The sequence below is a fragment of the Hemitrygon akajei genome, chromosome 9 (genome assembly GCF_048418815.1).
Source record: "Hemitrygon akajei chromosome 9, sHemAka1.3, whole genome shotgun sequence".
Lineage (NCBI taxonomy): Eukaryota > Metazoa > Chordata > Chondrichthyes > Myliobatiformes > Dasyatidae > Hemitrygon > Hemitrygon akajei.
Genome location: NC_133132.1, coordinates 173,991,388 through 174,009,074, shown reverse-complemented (window position 1 = coordinate 174,009,074; position 17,687 = coordinate 173,991,388). Strand labels below are relative to the sequence as shown.

The window sequence follows — 17,687 nt, the reverse complement described above, 5'->3', positions numbered from 1 at the left end:
CATATAGTGCTCTTTGGAGCAGTGCAGCCATCTTAGTTTATTACTGAAAGTGCTCTGTTCAGCCAAGGTGGCATGCAGAAGGTGAGAAACATTGTCCGGGATTGCCAGGATTTTCCAGAGGGTCCTTTGTTCTACCACAGCCCCCAGTTTCATTCCTACATCAGAGGCAGCCTTTTCTTTTTACTCACTATATTGAGCCTCTTGACATCACCCATGTTGATGACATTCCCCCAGCACACCACTACACAGAAGATTGTACTGGTGACAACAGGCTGGTAGAACATGTGAAGGAGAAGCCTGCATACTCCGTAAAACCTCAGTCTCCTCAGGAAGTAGAGACAACTAAGGTAAGGACATGTTCGGCACAGCTTTGTGGGCCGAAGGGCCTGTATTGTGCTGTAGGTTTTCTATGTTCCTGTGAAACATCTTAGCCAAGACCTGATTGAATTTTTTGAGGACTTGACTAAACACATTGATGAAGGTAGAGTCATAGATGTAGTGTATATGGATTTAAGCAAAGCATTTGATAAAGTACCCCATGCAAGGCTTATTGAGAAAGTAAGGAGGCATGGGATCCAAGGGGACATTGCTTTGTGGATCCAGAACTGGCTTGCCCACAGAAGGCAAAGAGTGGTTGTAGATGGGTCATGTTCTGCATGGAGCTCAGTGACCAGTGGTGTTTCTCAGGGATCTGTTCTACGACCTCTTCTCTTCATGATTTTTATAAATAACCTGGATGAGGAAGTGGAGGGATGGGTTAGTAAATTGGCTGATGACACAAAGGTTGGAGGTGTTGTGGATAGTATGGAGGGCTGTCAGAGGTTACAGCAGGACATTGATAGGATGTAAAACTGGGCTGAGATGTGGCAGATGGAGTTCAACCCAGATAAGTGTGAGGTGGTTCATTTTGGTTGGTCAAATATGATGGCTGAATATAGTATTAATGGTAAGACTCTTGGCAGTGTGGAGGATCAGAGGGATCTTGGGGTCCGAGTCTATAGGACACTCAAAGCTGCTACGCAGGTTGACTCTGTGGTTAAGAATACATATGGTGCATTGGCCTTCATCAATCGTGGGATTGAGTTTAAGAGCCGAGAGGTAATGTTGCAGCTATATAGAACCCTGGGCAGACCCCACTTGGAGTACTGTGCTCAGTTCTGGTCGCCTCACTACAGGAAGGATGTGGAAACCATAGAAAGTGTGCAGAGGAGATCTACAAGGATGTTGCCTGGATTGGGGAGCATGCCTTATGAGAATAGGTTGAATGAACTCTGCCTTTTCTCCTTGGAGCAACAGAGGATGAGAGGTGACCTAATAGAGGGGTATAAGGTGATAAGAGGCATTGATCGTGTGGATAGTCAGAGGCTTTTTCCCAGGGCTGAAATGGTTGCCACAAGAGGACACAGGTTTAAGGTGCTTGTGGACTATGGGTAAGCCTAGGTAGTTCTAAGGTAAGGACATATTTGGCACAACTTTGTGAGCTGAAGGGCCTGTATTGTGCTGTAAGTTTTCTATGTTTTTAACTCTGGCCCTCTGTGTTGGTGCTCCACTCGAGTCTGTCATCCAGGTGCACCCCCGCGTATTTGTAAGTCCTCACCACATTCTCATCCTCACCATCAACAGTAACAGCAAACAGTGCAGTTAGTATACATGTGTATGGTTGAATGATAATTAAACTTGAGCAAAGATTCATATAGAGGTAGTAATTTAGAAAAAGGCTATTTTTCTTTTGCTTCCCAGATATTTGGAACCTTCCAGAGAACTGAGTGATAAACCTACCCATCCGTACGAAGAACTGGAAATCCAGCTGCCTTCAGTATTAGTGGAGGAATTGCATGCACTTGCCCTGTTCATTGGCCATCTCCGTGAACGGCCCAGTATTATCCTATCCAACCTCTCTATAAGCAACCAAGGCAAGGTTTGTGTCAAATTTGCAGAAATATTTATTTGAAGTAAATTTTCTCAATAAGATTTCTGAATTAGATAGATGGTATCTTTTTAGACAGACGTTATCTTTCTCCCAGAGTTGAAATGTCAAATACCAGAGGACATGATTTAAAATGAAAGGGGGTAATTTGAGAGCAGATGTGAGGGGCAAGTTTGTTACACAGAGGGTGATGGGTGTCTGAGATGTGCTGCCTGGGGTGGGGGTAAAAGCAGATACATTGGGGGTGTTTATGAGATGTTTAAATAGGGTGCTTAAATGTGAGGAAAATAGAAGAATATGGACAGTGTGTTGGCAGAAGGTTTTAGTTTAGTTGGTCATTTGATTACTAATTTAATTGGTTCAGCACGACATTAAGGGCCAAAGGGCCTGTTCCTATGCTGTACTGTTCTGTGTTTAAATATGTCCTTGTACTGTGTTGGTCATTGATGCAAAACAATGCCTTTCACTGTATGTTTTGAAGTACAAATGACAAATCAAAGCTAATCTTTTAATCTTTTTAATATGATGCACATCTGATGTGAGAATTGCGACTGATGCAAGTAAATGTTCTTGAGTTTTTGAAGTGGCTTAAAATGAACCAAAGGTGGTCATTCCTCTCCTAAAAACAGAAGTTCATTCTCTATTCCCTTGTGCTAATATAAAGAGTATGTGCATTTTGTAATCACAGGTTTAGGTTTTGGTCTTTTATTTTTATTGGTTAACTCATCTTTCTGCCATTTTGTGGGATCTTCCTGTGTGCAATATGCAAATCACTCAATTACAAATCAACTCCGAATAAGTGAAACACATACTGCTAAGATAATGGTGTGGTGCTGCATGGTGTTAGAATGTGATAAAATCTTTACTCACTTTCCTTTTAGGTCTTTCCACCATCCTGGCATTTGGTACATTTGCATTTGGACATTCAGTGGTCAATGCTTGAGATTTTGCATATACTCAGCGAGAAAATGTTGGGTAAGATTTTTATCAATCAGGATCATGTCAGTGAATGAGAAGTTTAAAATGGAGTGGATCATTGAATTACTTTAAATGGACAAGTGTCTCTGTACTGAGCTACATTTTGCCATATTGGTAACAAAAGGAATTGCGTAGACCTGGGACAAGTTTCAAATCCTGTTGCAACGGCCAAGGAACTCGAATGCAGTTAATTATATAAAGGTTACTTTTATTAATCACAAAATGACCATACTTTGACAGAAAACTGCTTGATTCAGTTATGCTCTTGAAGAAAATGAAGTCTGTGGTCTTTATCAATGGAGAATAAACAGATGAAGTTTCAGGACGAGACCCTTCATCAGGACTGGAAAGGAAGGTGGGTAGGGGAGGGGAAGGAGTACAAGTTGGCAGTTGACAGGTGACACTTTGATTCTCTCTCCCCCACCCACCCATCTCTCCCCTCATCTGGTCTCACCTGCCAGCTTGTACTCCTTCCCCCTCCCCTGCACCTTCTAATTCTGGCTTCTGCCCCCTTTTTTTCCCACACTGATGAAGGGTCTCAGCCCAAATCCTGCCCGATCTACTGAGTTCCTCCGGGGTTTTGTGTGTGTTGTTTAAGCACACTCATAGTGGCAAGGTAGTGAAGTAGTTAGAACATAGAACATAGAATAGTACAGCACATCACGGGCCCTTCGGCCCACAATGTTGTGCCGACCCTCAAACCCTGCCTCCCATATAACTCCCCCACCTTAAATTCCTCCATATACCTGTCTAGTAGTCTCTTAAATTTCACTAGTGTATCTGCCTCCACCACTGTCTCAGGCAGTGCATTCCTCGCACCAACCACTCTCTGAGTGAAAAACCATCCTCTAATATCCCCCTTGAATTTCTCTCCCCTTACCTTAAAGCCACGTCCTCTTGTACTGAGCAGTGGTGCCCTGGGGAAGAGGCGCTGGCTGTCCACTCTGTCTATTCCTCTTAATATCTTGTACACCTCTATCATGTCTCCTCTCATCCTCCTTCTCTCCAAAGAGTAAAGCCCTAGCTCCCTTAATCTCTGATCATAATCCATACTCTCTAAACCAGGCAGCATCCTGGTAAATCTCCTCTGTACCCTTTCCAATGCAACAATTTGCCAGCGATCACTGATCAGGGTTCAATTCCCATCGCTATTGGTAAGGAATTTGTATGCTCTCCTTATGAGAGCACATGTTTCCTCCCCTATTCCAAAGCTTTACAGCTCAGGGTTAGTAAACTGTGTAGGTACAGCAACACCTGCCTCCAGGACATCTCAGACTGTGTTAGTCACTGTCAGAAATCCACGCATTTCACTGTGTGCTTCGATATTTTGATGCACGTGTGACAAAAAGTTCATCTTAAGATTTCCAAACATCTGTGTTTGTGGCCTGCAGCTTTTGCCTGGCTGTACTGCAGCCAGCCACTCAGTTAAAAGAGGGGCAGTAGATGTCGCCTCATCAGCAATCCTGATATTCTGGGAGTAAATGGAACATAGTCTAGGGAAGTGTATGGTGATGCACTTTGGCAGAAGGAATGAAAGCACAGACTATTTTCTAAACGGAGAAAATTCAAAAATCAGAGATGCAAAGGGACTCGCGAGTTCTCGTGCAGGATTCCATAATCAGTGGTAAGGAAGGCAAATGCAGTGTTAGCATTCATTTTGAGAGAACTAGAATACAAAAGCAAGGATGTGATGCTGAGGCTTTATGAGGTGTTGGTCAGGTTGCATTTGGAGTATTGTGAGCAGTTTTGGGCCCTTAATCTAAGAAAATATGTACTCTCATTGGAGAGAGGCCAGAGGAGGTTCATGAGAATGATTCGGGAATGAAAGGGCAACATATCTGAAGTGACATGGTGGCACAACTCTGTACGGTACTGGCGACCTGGGTTCAATTCCCGCTGTTGCCTGTAAAGCGTTTGTATGTTCTCCCCGTGACTGCGTGGGATTTCTCCGAGTGCACTGGTGTCCTTTCGCAGTCCAAAGTCCTATGGTTGGTATGTTAATTGATTGTTGTAAATTGTCCTGTGATTAGGCTAATTTGGGGGATTGCTGTTGGCATGGCTTGAATGGCCGGAAGGGTCTACTCTGAGCTCCATCTCAAATAAATAAAATAAACTTACGAAAAGAGTGATGACTCTTGGCCTGGACTCACTGGAATTTAGAAGAATGAGAGGAGAAAGACGTGGATAGAGTGGATGTGGAGACAATGTTTCCTACAGTGGGGGAGTCTTGGACCAGTGGGCACAGCCTCAGAATAGAGGAAGTCTCTTTAGAACAGAGATGAAGAGGTGGTGAATCTGTGGAATTCATTGCCACACACAGCTGTGGAGACTCTGGACGTATTTAAAGCAGGGATTGATATTAGTAAGGGTGTCAAAAGTTACTGGGACGAGGGAGAGATCTTTTGCTCTCCACTATTGCAACTTCAGACATTCTGTGCAATGGGTTTCAGGTGTGAAAGCAGATTCAAAGAGGTGGGGATACAGGGTGTTGAAGGGGAAAGAATAGTAAGGGCTAGTAACTGGTAAATTGTGCTACTGTGTTAACAGGGAACTGCAGACACAGGAATGCAGCAGCAATGACACCCAAGCTTCAGGAACTTCTCTCATTATGTTACCGTTTTGAGATAGAAAATTGGATTTACTGTTAGAGCTGCGGATAATCATTTTATTCTATAATCAGGACCTAGTCCATTACTTAATTAAGTCTTCCTGTCACCACCATTCTGTTATCAAAATGTAGTTTTACTGGTAATCTCATCAACTGAGAAAATAAAAGCTGTACCAAATTCATGAATATTGATTTTTCCTTCCAGTTAAAAAATTCCTTCCTCCTCCCCTCTTCATCTATTCGCCACTCTAGCCTTTTAACTCCTCTCATCTGCCTATCATCTCCCATGGGTTCCCTTCCTCCTATGGTCCAGTCTCGTCTCCTATCAGATTCCTTCTTCTCCAGCTTTTTACCTTTCCCACCCACCTGGCTTCACCTGTCACCTGCTAGCTATCCTCCTTCCCCTCTCTGCACCTTTTTATTCTGGCATCTTCCCCCTTCCTCTCCAGTCCAGAAGGTGGTCTCAGTCCTAAACATCGATGGTATATTACTTTACGTAGATTCTGCCTGCCCTGCTGAGTTCTTCCAACATTTTGTCTGTGTTGCTGTACAGTTCCAGCATCTGCAGAATCTCTTTTGTTTATGAATTCATGCTCAGGTATATCAGCTTGGACTGGTCTCCTGGTGCGCTTCACTTTTTAATAAATTGCCGATTATTTCAAACGTCAACTCTGTTGGTCTTTCAGTTTGCGCCTACATAAAATGTGTAAAATTAGTAGAGGATATTTTGTTTAATATAGTGAGTGTAAAGTAATTTTTCTGCTATTAATCATTCTATTTTGCAGTTGCTTGTGAATTTGGTGAGTAGTTGCAAATTGTGTGAATTGCAATTTAATCAGCAGCTGCACTATTTGGTTGGGTGGTTTGTAGTTACCAGTCCTGGTAATGATGTCCTTCATCCTTATAATTGTATACGCCATGCTGACTTGGCAAATAAACTACAAGAAATGTTATTCAGTTTTATATGTACTTCAAACAAAAGCCTGGGGTTATTTACTCTGCAGGTTTGAGAGTTCGGGTAGATGGGAGACGATTTCTTCATCGAGTGTTGAACATTTTTAAGGAACTAGATAAATTTAAACCATGGGAATATGTCGGTTTATTCTAACTTGCAGTAATTTCTTCCCCCCCCCTCGTTTTCCATTCCCCACTATAGCTATCCCTTACCCTTCTCCTCACCTGCCTATCACTTCGTTCTTGTGCCTGTCTGTTTTTTCTTTCCCCCATGATCCACTCTCCCCTCCTATCAGATTCCTTCCTCAGCCCTTTACCTCTTCCACCTATCGAGGTGATCAGCTTCTTACTTCACCCCCCCCCCCCCCCAAGCTAGTTTCACCTATCATCATCTAGCTTGTCCTCCTTCCCCTTATTGTGGCTTCTTCCCCTTTCCTTTCCAGTCCTAATGAAGGGTCTTGGCCCGAAACATTGACTGTTTATTCCCTCCCATAGATACTGGCTGACCTGCTGAGTTCCTCCAGCACTTTGTGTGTGTTTGTGAATTTGCATATGATTGCCACAAAACCTGTAATAGGTTGGTGTTAGCTGAAAGTGGTAGGTACAAGAGCAAATTTCATGGAGTGGATTCCCAAGTAGGATGGAAAGCCATCCCAGTTAACACTGCCATGTTTCATGTTGTACTGTGTCTCTCAGTTTGTTTTCCAGTGGAATCAATAGAATACATTTCATTGGCAGAATGCATGGTGTTGATTTGAATATATAGAACATAGAAACATAGAAAAACCTACAGCACAATACAGGCCCTTTGGCCTACAAAGCTGTGCTGAACATGCCCTTACCTTAGAAATTACCAAGGATAACCCGTAATCCTCTATTTTTCTAAGCTCCATGTACCTATCCAGGAGTCTCTTAAAAGACCTTATCGTATCTGCCTCCACCACAGTTGCTGGGAGCCCATTCCACGCACTCACCACTTTCTGCATAAAAAAAAATCTTACCCCTCACATCTTCTCTGTACCTACTTCCAAGCACCTTAAAACTGTGCCCTCTCATACTAGCCATTTCAGCCCTGGGAAAAAGCTTCTGACTATCCATACGATCAATGCCTCTCATCATCTTGTATCCCTCTATCAGGTCACCTCTCATCCTCCGTCACTCCAAAGAGAAAAGGCCCAGTTCACTCAACCTATTCTCATAAGGCATGCTTCCCAATCCAGGCAACATCCTTGTAAATCTCCTCTGCACCCTTTCTATCATTTCCACATCCTTCCTGTAATGAGGCAACCAGAACTGAGCACAGTACTCCAAGTGGGGTCTGACCAGGGTCCTATATAGCTGCAACTTTACCTCTTAGTTCCTAAACTCAATTCCACGATTGATGAAGGCCAATGCACCATACGCCTTCTTAACCACAGAGTCAACCTACGCAGCAACCTTGAGTGTCCCAATGGACTCGAACCCCAAGATCCCTCTGATCCTCCACACTGCCGAGTCATACCATTGATACTAAGTTCTGCCAACATATTTGACCTACCAGAATGAACCACTTCACACTTATCTGGGTTGAACTCCATCTGTCACTTCTCAGCCCAGTCTTGCATCCTATCAGTGTCCCGCTGTAACCTCTGACAGCCCTCCACACTATCCACAACACCTCCAACCTTTGTGTCATCAGCAAATTTACAGACTCATCTCTCCACTTCCTGATCCACGTCATTTATAAAAGTCACGAAGAATAGGAGGTCCCAGAACAGATCCCTGAGGCACTCCACTGGTGACCAACCTCCATGCAGAATATGACCCGTCTACAACCACTCTTTGCCTTCTGTGGGCAAGCCAGTTCTGGATCCACAAAGCAATGTCCTCTTGGATCCCATGCCTGCTTACTTTCTCAATAAGTCTTGTATTTGGTACCTTATCAAATGCCTTGCTGAAATCCATATACACTACATCTACTGCTCTTCCTTCATCAATATGTTTAGTCATGTCCTCAAAAAATTAAATCAGGCTCGTAAGGCACGACCTGCCTTTGACAAAGCCATGCTGACTACTCCTAATCATATTATACCTCTCCAAATGTTCATAAATCCTGCCTCTTAGGGTCTTCTCCATCAACTTAGCAACCACTGAATTAAGACTCAGTGGTCTATAATTTCCTGGGCTATCTCTACTCCTTTTCTTAAATAAGGGAACAACATCTTCAACCCTTCAATCCTCCGGAACCTCTCCCGTCCCCATTGATGATGCAAAGATCATCGCCAGAGGCTCAGCAGTCTCCTCCTTCGCCTCTCGTAGTAGCCTGGGGTACATTTTGTCTGGTCCTGGTGACTTATCCAACTTGATGCTTTCCAAAAGCTCCAGCGCATCCTCTTTATTAATATCTACTTGCTCAAACTTTTCAGTCCGCTGTAAGTCATCCCTACAATCGCCAAGATCCTTTTCCGTAGTGAATTCATTAAGTATCTCTGCTATTTCCTCCAGTTCCATGCACACTTTTCCATTGTCACACTTGTTTAGTCCTATTCTATAACCATATAACAATTACAGTATGGAAACAGGCCATCTCGGCCCTTCTAGTCCGTGTTGAACGCTTACTCTCAATAAGTCCCACTGACCCGTACTCAGCCCATAACCCTCCATTCCTTTCCTGTCCATATACCTATCCAATTTTACTTTAAATGACAATATCGAACCTGCCTCTACCACTTCTATTGGAAGCTTGTTCCACACAGCTACCACTCTCGGAGTAAAGAAATTCCCCCTCGTGTTACCCTTAAACTTTTGCCCCCTAACTCTCAACTCATGTCTTCTTGTTTGAATCTCCCCTACTCTCAATGGAAAAAGCCTATCCATGTCAACTCTATCTATCCCCCTCGTAATTTTAAATACCTCTATCAAGTCCCCCCTTAACCTTCTACGCTCCAAAGAATAAAGACCTAACTTGTTCAACCTTTCTCTGTAACTTGGGTACTGAAACCCAGGCATCATTCTAGTAAATCTCCTCTGTACTCTCTCTATTTTGTTGACATCTTTCCTATAATTCGGTGACCAGAACCGTACATAATACTCCAAATTTGGTCTTACCAATGCCTTGTACAATTTTATTGTTACATCCCAACTCCTATACTCAATGCTCTGATTTATAAAGGTCAACATACCAAAAGCTTTCTTCTCCACCCTATCCACATGAGATTCCACCTTCAGGGAACTATGCACCATTATTCCTAGATCACTCTGTTCTACTGCATTCTTCAATGCCCTACCATTTACCATGTATGTCCTATTTGGATTATTCCTACCAAAATGTAGCACCTCACACTTATCAGCATTAAACTCCATCGGCCATCGTTCAGCCCACTCTTCTAACTGGCCTAAATCTCTCTGCAAGCTTTGAAAACTTGCTTCATTATCCATAACGCCACCTACCTTAGTATCATCTGCATACTTACTAATCCAATTTACCACCCCACATCGCTCACGTCTTATCCTCTTGCTCTTCACATACTTGTAGAATGTCTTGGTGTTTTCCTTAATTCTGTCCATCAAGGCCTTCTCATGGCCCCTTCTGGCTCTCCTAATTTTATTCTTAAGCTCCTTCCTGCTAGCCTTATTATCTTCTAGATCTCTATCATTACCTAGTTTTTTGAAACTTTCGTAAGCTTTTCTTTTTTTCTTTACTAGATTTACAACAGCCTCTGATCTACGGTAGAGCAGTACTGCGTGGTACAGTCCCTTGGGTCAACGATGCTGTGCTGACCTTTCCACCTTCCTGAAGGTTAACCTAGAAGACCTTAATACCTAGGAGCAAAATTAGGTCCTTTGGCTTATCGAGTCTGCTCCATCATTCAATCTTGTCTGACTTATTTTCTCTCTCAACCCCATTCTCCTGCCTTCCCCCCTTAACCTTTCACGCCCTGATTAATGAAGAACGTATCAAGCTCCGCTTTAACTATACCTAGTGACTTGGCCTCTACAACAGTCTGTGGCAATGAATTCCTTGGATTCATCACCCTATGGCTAAAGAAATCCTAATTTCTAAACGGATTTTAAAAAAATCTAACCCTTCCCTTGTACATAGCCCTCAATTTTTGGATCATCCATGTGCTTATCTAAGAGTTTCTTCTCTGCCCCTAATATATCTGTCTTTACCAGCACTCCAGCAGCAAATTCCACACACTCACCACTCTATTTGTGAAAAAACTTAACTCTGACATCATCCAATCACCTTAAATTTTTGGCCATTTCCACTCTGGGGGAAAAAATGTCTGACTCTGTCCACTTGACCTATACCTATTCTCATCTTGTACACCTAATCAGCTGGATTGTCACCCTCCTTTGCTCCAGAGAGAAAAACCCCAGCTCACTCAACCTACCTTCATATAGAGCTACTCACCTGGGATGAATTTCAAGTCATGGTGCCTGAAATATGGAAGAATTGAAGATCTGATCAAGGGAATTTGGAGCTATTTATTGTGGGTCCATCTAGTGGAATTAGATGTATATTGATCACTCAAGGGAGTTGATTTCTTGGGGGTTATTTTTGGTGGGGACCAGCTGGTGGAATTAAATGTATGTTGATCACTCAAGAATTATAGTTGATATTTGCAGGTTGATTAAAAATTGATCATGGAGGTACAAAAAGCAGGAAAAAACTTGATAATGTGCATTTTCAAGATTCTGAATTCAAGCTTAATTGACAGCTTAGCGCTATTGTAAAAAAATCAATGTAAAGTTAATTTTAAGTAACATATTTTGACAACTTCTTAACTTTCACCCAATGTAGATTTAATTAAACTCGTTCCCTGATGGTTTTGTGAAACCACATAAATGTGCGTGACCTTTGCATTGGGTAAATAATTAATCTGTCTGCCTGTGTTCCTCGGTAATTTCCACTTTTAACATCCTCATGACTTTCCTGTTTGTTGTTATTTTAGGACAAGTAATCTATGCACAGCAGTTTATGAATTTGACGGGTCAAAACTTGACTAATGTCAGCCTGTTTGAAGATCATTGTAAAAATCTTTTGCATGACCTGATTGTTTTAGCGGTCAACAAGTATACCAAGGTAGGGACTGTTTCTCCTGACCTTTGATCTATAATGCATTCCTCTTGTTCATTAATTGTTTTTACCAGGAACATGATATGATATAATGTCACAGTCAGTAAACAGAGATGGAAATAAAAACTATATGGTTTGCCACCCTTGTCAATAGTTGCTTCATAGCTGCTGCCTGATCTGCTGAGTTGCTACAATACTTTGAATGTGTTGCTCTGGATTTCCAAGCATCTGCAGAATCTCTTATGTTAATGATTTTGTAAAATAGATTATGTTTATTATAATTCATATTTTTAACTAAAACAGCTTAAATATAATCTTCTGTCACAGCATAAAAATGTATAAAATATTCTAAATTAATTCCACTTCAACATGAAAAAAGCACTTGAAATTTTGGACATTACTTTCATATACAAATACCCAAACTTACAGCTTTAATTAAAAAAAAAAGCAATCAGGGCTTATTTACATTGCCAAGTTTTAAATTCCTAGAAATTAGTGACTGCTTCCACAAAGCATTGAGAATGGATTTTAATGCCCTCACTTCAAGTTTTAGGATTGCCATATCATATTTATACTGAGTTAAGTATTGTATGTAATTAGTTTTGCTACAATAAGTGTATGGGACACTGGAAAAAATGTTGAATTTCCCCATGGGGATGAATAAAGTATCTATCTATCTATCTTCAGTACAGGAGAATGTAATGATTGTTACTCTGGATGTGATACAGCATTAAAAAAACACAATAGGCATAAAGAATGCAATAAAAACACTAAATATAAATATGAAAGCAATCCCATAAAACACAATGTACACATAACTAAAATATAGACTAATTGTATGTATATGAAGTGACAAAAGGAAGTGAGTATGTAGAGGGGTGTGTGGAGAGGTGGGTTAGTGATTGGAGGTATTGATCAGCCGTACTACTTGGGGAAAGTAACTGTTTTTTGAGTCTGATGGCCCTGGTCTGGATGTTGCCTAGCTTCTTCCCTGATGCACGTAGACTGTCCTCCAAGATCAGGATAGGCTTTACTGTGGAGAGTCACAGCCTGGAAAGAGGCCCTTTGACCAGTGACAATAATGCTGACAATCAAGCCCCCATTTCCACTAACCCTGCATTGAGTCCATGCTGACAACCAAGCCCCCATTTCCACTAACCCTGCTTTTATTCTTCCTACATTATGAGAAGTATAGATAAAGTACAAGCAAACATTTTCCACTGAGGTTAGGTGAGACTACAACCAGAGGTCATGGGTGAAGGTGAAATGTGAAAAGCTTAAGGAACATGAGGGGAAACTTCTTTACTCAGAGGGTTGTGAGAGTTTGGAATGAGCTGCCAGCATAAGTGAGGATATGGGTTATTTCAACATTTAATAGGCTTAGGGATAGGTACATGTTTGGGACATGCATGGAGGGCAGGTAACAGTTTGGCATAGATTAGATGGGCCTGTTTCTGTGACGTAGTGATCTATGACTCCGTGACACATATGTGACAGGCTAATTTTCAGGCAAGAGAGTATTAGGATGGCAGTGAGTCCTACCATTGCCCCCTGGCATCTCTCTTGCTCTACTTGTTAAAATATGGATCTCTACTGTTTCCATGTTATATTTAAATTTTCAGATACTCTGCCTCATAAATCATAGGATGGGAGATCAAAGCTATTTGGGGGGGGAGAAGCATGATCCGGGAATGGGCTGGTGATGGGAGGAAAGGGTATTGGAGCATTTGGATATGGGGCTGTGTTTAGGGGGCAGGAGCTGGTTTACCGGGTGCAGTGATGGGGCTATTAACATTGTCAATGAAACCAAATGGCCACAAAGTGGCTACAGCACATCATGCTGACAACCAAAGCTTAGTTCTCCCCCCCCACACCCCCTCGGTGAATAAGTACCAAAATAAAGTACAAAGTGTAGAATCAAGTTTAGTATCACTAATATACACTCATTGACCACTTAATTAGGTACATCTGTACACGTGCTTGTTAATGTAAATATCTAATCAGCCAATCATGCAGCAGCAACTCAATGCATAAAAGCATGCAGACATGGTCAAAAGGTTCAATTGTTGTTCAGACCAAACATCAGAATGGGGAAGAAATGTGATCTAACTGACGTTGACCGTGGAATGATTGTTGGTGCCAGACGGAGTGATTTAAGTATATCAGAAACTGCTGATCTCCTGGGACTTAAACACACTTTTCTAGAGTTTACAGAGAATGGTGTTTTTAAAAAAAAGGAAAAATTCAGTGAGTGGCAATTGTGGGTGAACATACCTTGTTAATGAGAGAGGTCGGAGGAGAATGTCCAGACTGGATCAAGCTGACAGGAAGACGACAGTAACTCAAATAACAGTGGTGTGCAGAAGAGCAACTGAACACACAATATAGAACCATGAAGTGGGTAGGCTACAGCAGCAGAAGATAACAAGCTTACACTCAGTGGCCACTTTATTAGGTATAAACATGCCTTATAAATTAGCCACTGAGTGTATATAATGAATTTTTTTGTTTTGCGGCAGCAGTGCAGTGCAATACATAAAATGTGCTGTAAATTATATGGCATATGTGTGTGGAAAAAGTAGTGAGGTGTTCATGGATTCGTTGTCCGTTCAGAAATCTGGGGAGTACATACAGTTAATAGTATAATTGTCGCCTGGTTGAATCTTTTAGTTGCTAATTTCACTTGGTTTTGTGAACATTACCTTCTGCTTCTAGGTTAGACCAACCGATGCACTTAACGTTTGTCATTACCAGTGCAGCTGTGTGAAGGAACTGTGGTTGCTGCTCATCCACCTACTTGATCACCGGAATAAAACTTCTCAAAACGAGGTAATGTTGCTTCAATTTGCTTGGGTCTTCTAACTGAAAATCAAGAATCAAGTATCAAGTACCTTAATTAGACCATGTTGCCCAGTGACCTGCTCTAGGCCCAGATTTCGCTGCCCAGCACAAAACTGATCTCAAATTCTTCAAATCAGCTCAGTGCCCAGAGCGATCTAACCTCGCACCTGGGCCAGTTGTATGGGCATCAAATCTCTGCCCAGGGCAATCCAATCTTACACCCGGCCCAGTTGTATGGGCATCAGATCTCTGCCCAGGGCAATCCAAACTTGCACCCGGGCCGGTTGTATGGGCATCAAATCTCTGCCCAGGGCAATCTAACCTCGCACTCGGCCCAGTTGTGAGGGCGTTAAATCTCCTCTACCAGGATCTGGCTTTTCTGCTTGGTGCCCAAAGCAATCCAACCTCGCTCCCGGGCTAGTTGACTGGGCATCAAATCTCTGCCAGACCCTGTCTTCTCTGCTGAGTGCCAGAACAATCCAGCGTCAGTCTCAGGCCAGTTGTACAGGCATCAGACTCCATCTGCAACGAATCTGCATCATGCCGTCTCGGCTCATCCCCTGAACTTGATTACCTCAAGTTTACCTCAGAAAATGGATTTTCAGTGATATTTCCAGTTGGCTTTCTCAACTTTTTAACTACCAGAAAATGTTGCACACGTTTGATAGCGATATTTTTACCAGAACTATAATGATTACAGAAATGCTAGTGAAAACTTTATTGGTGGGCACAGAAGGTAGAACTTTGAATTGATGTTCATAAAGGAGGATGGTGTATGGGGTGTCCAAACAGGGATGGCTTATGCAGTGAAGGGGTTTATTGTCTTAATTCTGAAGCAGCTCACTCCCTTTGGTGCCCACAGGACACTCAGCTCCCACCTGCGGCTCCAAGTAGCTGTTTACATACGACAGCTGCCATACCCATTATACCGCTTCGACAGGTGGGCTAAACCGGGGAGGGTAGCCGGTGGGCCTCATACCCCTGTGAAATTAGGACATGCCTGTCCAAGCATGTGAAGTGAACTCTGGCAGACTGGGTGGATGATATCGACAGTGAGAAGTGGTACTGCAATGCTTCGTGGAGAGTGAAGGGTATGACGAGGCACAGACGAAGTCATGATCGTTGATTGAACCAAGGAAGACTCCAGTTTGTGATGCTTGTTTGTACCACTGGACCGGATCGAGAGAGTGGAACTGCCCCAGTGCAGTGGCTTTGCCACTTTAAAAACTCTCCTGCACATTTCCTGTCATCGTCAGACACGACGGACAGCCAATCATAAAGGAAGATGCAGTTCTGATGAAGGGTCTTGGCCTGAAACGTTGATTGATTATTCCCATCCTGACTGTAGAGCTCCTCCAGCACCTTGTGTGTGTTGCTCTAGATCTTGAGTATCATAAGAACTACTTGTATCTGTAAAGGAAGCTGGCATTGCTCGACTGGGGTACTGAGGTTATTGGGAAGTCATGGTTTAGATGGGGATAAAGAAGGGGTACCAGAACAACTCAAGATGATTAAGTTAGTTCAAGCCACTGCCCTTGGAGGGGCTGCTGGATTGAGTCGCTGAGGGAAAAGTCTAACAATTAGAGTGTTCTGTGAGGATTTCTTGGGAAATATTTATCCCCACAAGCAGTCATAGAGGTGAATGCAATTTATAAACAGTAATCATTTTGCTTTAGTTTTGATTCAAAGAAGCATTCAAATAAGTTAATTGGATTATGGGCAAGAATGAGCCATGAGCACATGATATGACTGTTTCTTTGAAAATAAAACAGAACATGAAACAGGAACAAGCCCTTTGGTCCGCAATGTTGAACTGAACTAACTAAATGAGTAATCAAATGCCCAGTCAAGCTAATCCCTTCAATCTACACAATGTCCATATTTTTCCATTTTCCTCACATTCATGTGTCTATCTAAGCGCTTCTTGAATGCCCTGTCATGTTTGCCTCCAACACCATCCCTGGCAGTGCATCCATGCATCTGTCACTCCATCCATGCACCTGTCTGTCTCACCTTCAATGTACACTGTTCTGTATATGACATTTTAACTCTGGGAAAATGACACTATTTGACCACTGTACAGATGTACAGTACATATATGTCACCATATACAACCCTGAGATTCATTTTCAATAAATCCATAATAACTATAATATAATCAATGAAAGACTACCCTGTGTGTCTACTTTCTAGCAGAAGTAAGGCTCGAAAATTTAGAGATGATGACTTTAATCTTCCAATAACTGAGCAGTAATTTCCATTAAAAGTCACTGGATATTAATTCTGGATTAAAAAATGAGAAGAAACCAAGCCTGGCAATTTCAAACCAGCCAGTACTGAAGGGTTCTTTAAGGTTGTCATAGCTGGGGTGTATAGTGGGGATAAGCTCCCACTATCTATTAAAAGCTCCCAATGGCGTGTGTCTCAAATAGCCTCTGACAACCAAGTCCAGCTTCTGGCCTTCATGTGTGGCTGTTCCTGAACCTGAGGCTTCTCTACCTCCTTCCCAATGGCCGCATTGAGAAGAGAGCATGGCCTGGATGGTGTGGGTCTTTGACGATGGACGCTGCTTTCTTGTTGCAGCATTCTTTGTAGATGTACTCACTGGTGGGGAGGGCTTTACCTGTGATGATCTGGGCTTTATCTACCAATTTTTATGGGCTTTTCCATTCTTGGGCATTGTTCTTTCCATACTGGACCTTAATGCAGTATGTATGTCTATAGAAGATTTAGATGGCATGTTGAATGAAGATTTACTTTCTGTAGATGCTGTTCTATAGGCCATTAGAGAGTGAATAACTTCTGTCTGCATCCCGCAGAGTTTCTGGAACTGCTTGAACAGTCATCTCAGAGATCTCTTGCAAGAGAAGACAAATACAGGAGTTCGTCTTTGTGTTTCCAACACCTGCAAGGATCCTTGTGGTTTCACTTGGTGGCTGGTTACCCACCTTGCAGTTCTTTACACAGTGGACAAAAATGGAACCACTCAAGACAAGGTAGAGATGGAATATGTATGAATTGTTCTTTTTAGATTTCAGTAAACTTTTATTGAAATTCTGCAAAATTGTACCTGGGTTGACCATTTATTTGTCATCTAAACACAGCAGTGATTTCTCGAAGTTCTGGTAATTTCTTCCCCCCCCCCCCCCCCCATTCTTGTTCCCCTTTTACCCCTTCTCCTCATCTGTCCATTTCCCATGGTCCACTTTCCACTCCTATCAGATTCATTCTTCTTCAGCCTTCTACCTCTTTCACCTATCACCTCCCAGCTTCTTATTTCATCTCTGCTGTCCCACCCACCCACCTTCCCCCTCACC

At 42.4% G+C, this 17,687-nt stretch overlaps 1 protein-coding gene across 2 annotated transcripts in view; it reads left to right on the top strand.

The window, feature by feature from the left end:
* mms22l (MMS22-like, DNA repair protein) overlaps nucleotides 1-17,687 on the top strand; it is a 251,378-nt gene that overhangs the window by 46,458 nt on the left and 187,233 nt on the right. For both annotated transcript variants that reach the window (XM_073057520.1, XM_073057519.1), the window contains exons 6-10: nucleotides 1,741-1,918; nucleotides 2,809-2,902; nucleotides 11,405-11,535; nucleotides 14,245-14,358; nucleotides 17,190-17,366. In XM_073057520.1, the coding sequence (XP_072913621.1) occupies nucleotides 1,741-1,918; nucleotides 2,809-2,902; nucleotides 11,405-11,535; nucleotides 14,245-14,358; nucleotides 17,190-17,366 (694 nt within the window). The remainder of the gene's footprint in view (nucleotides 1-1,740; nucleotides 1,919-2,808; nucleotides 2,903-11,404; nucleotides 11,536-14,244; nucleotides 14,359-17,189; nucleotides 17,367-17,687) is intronic.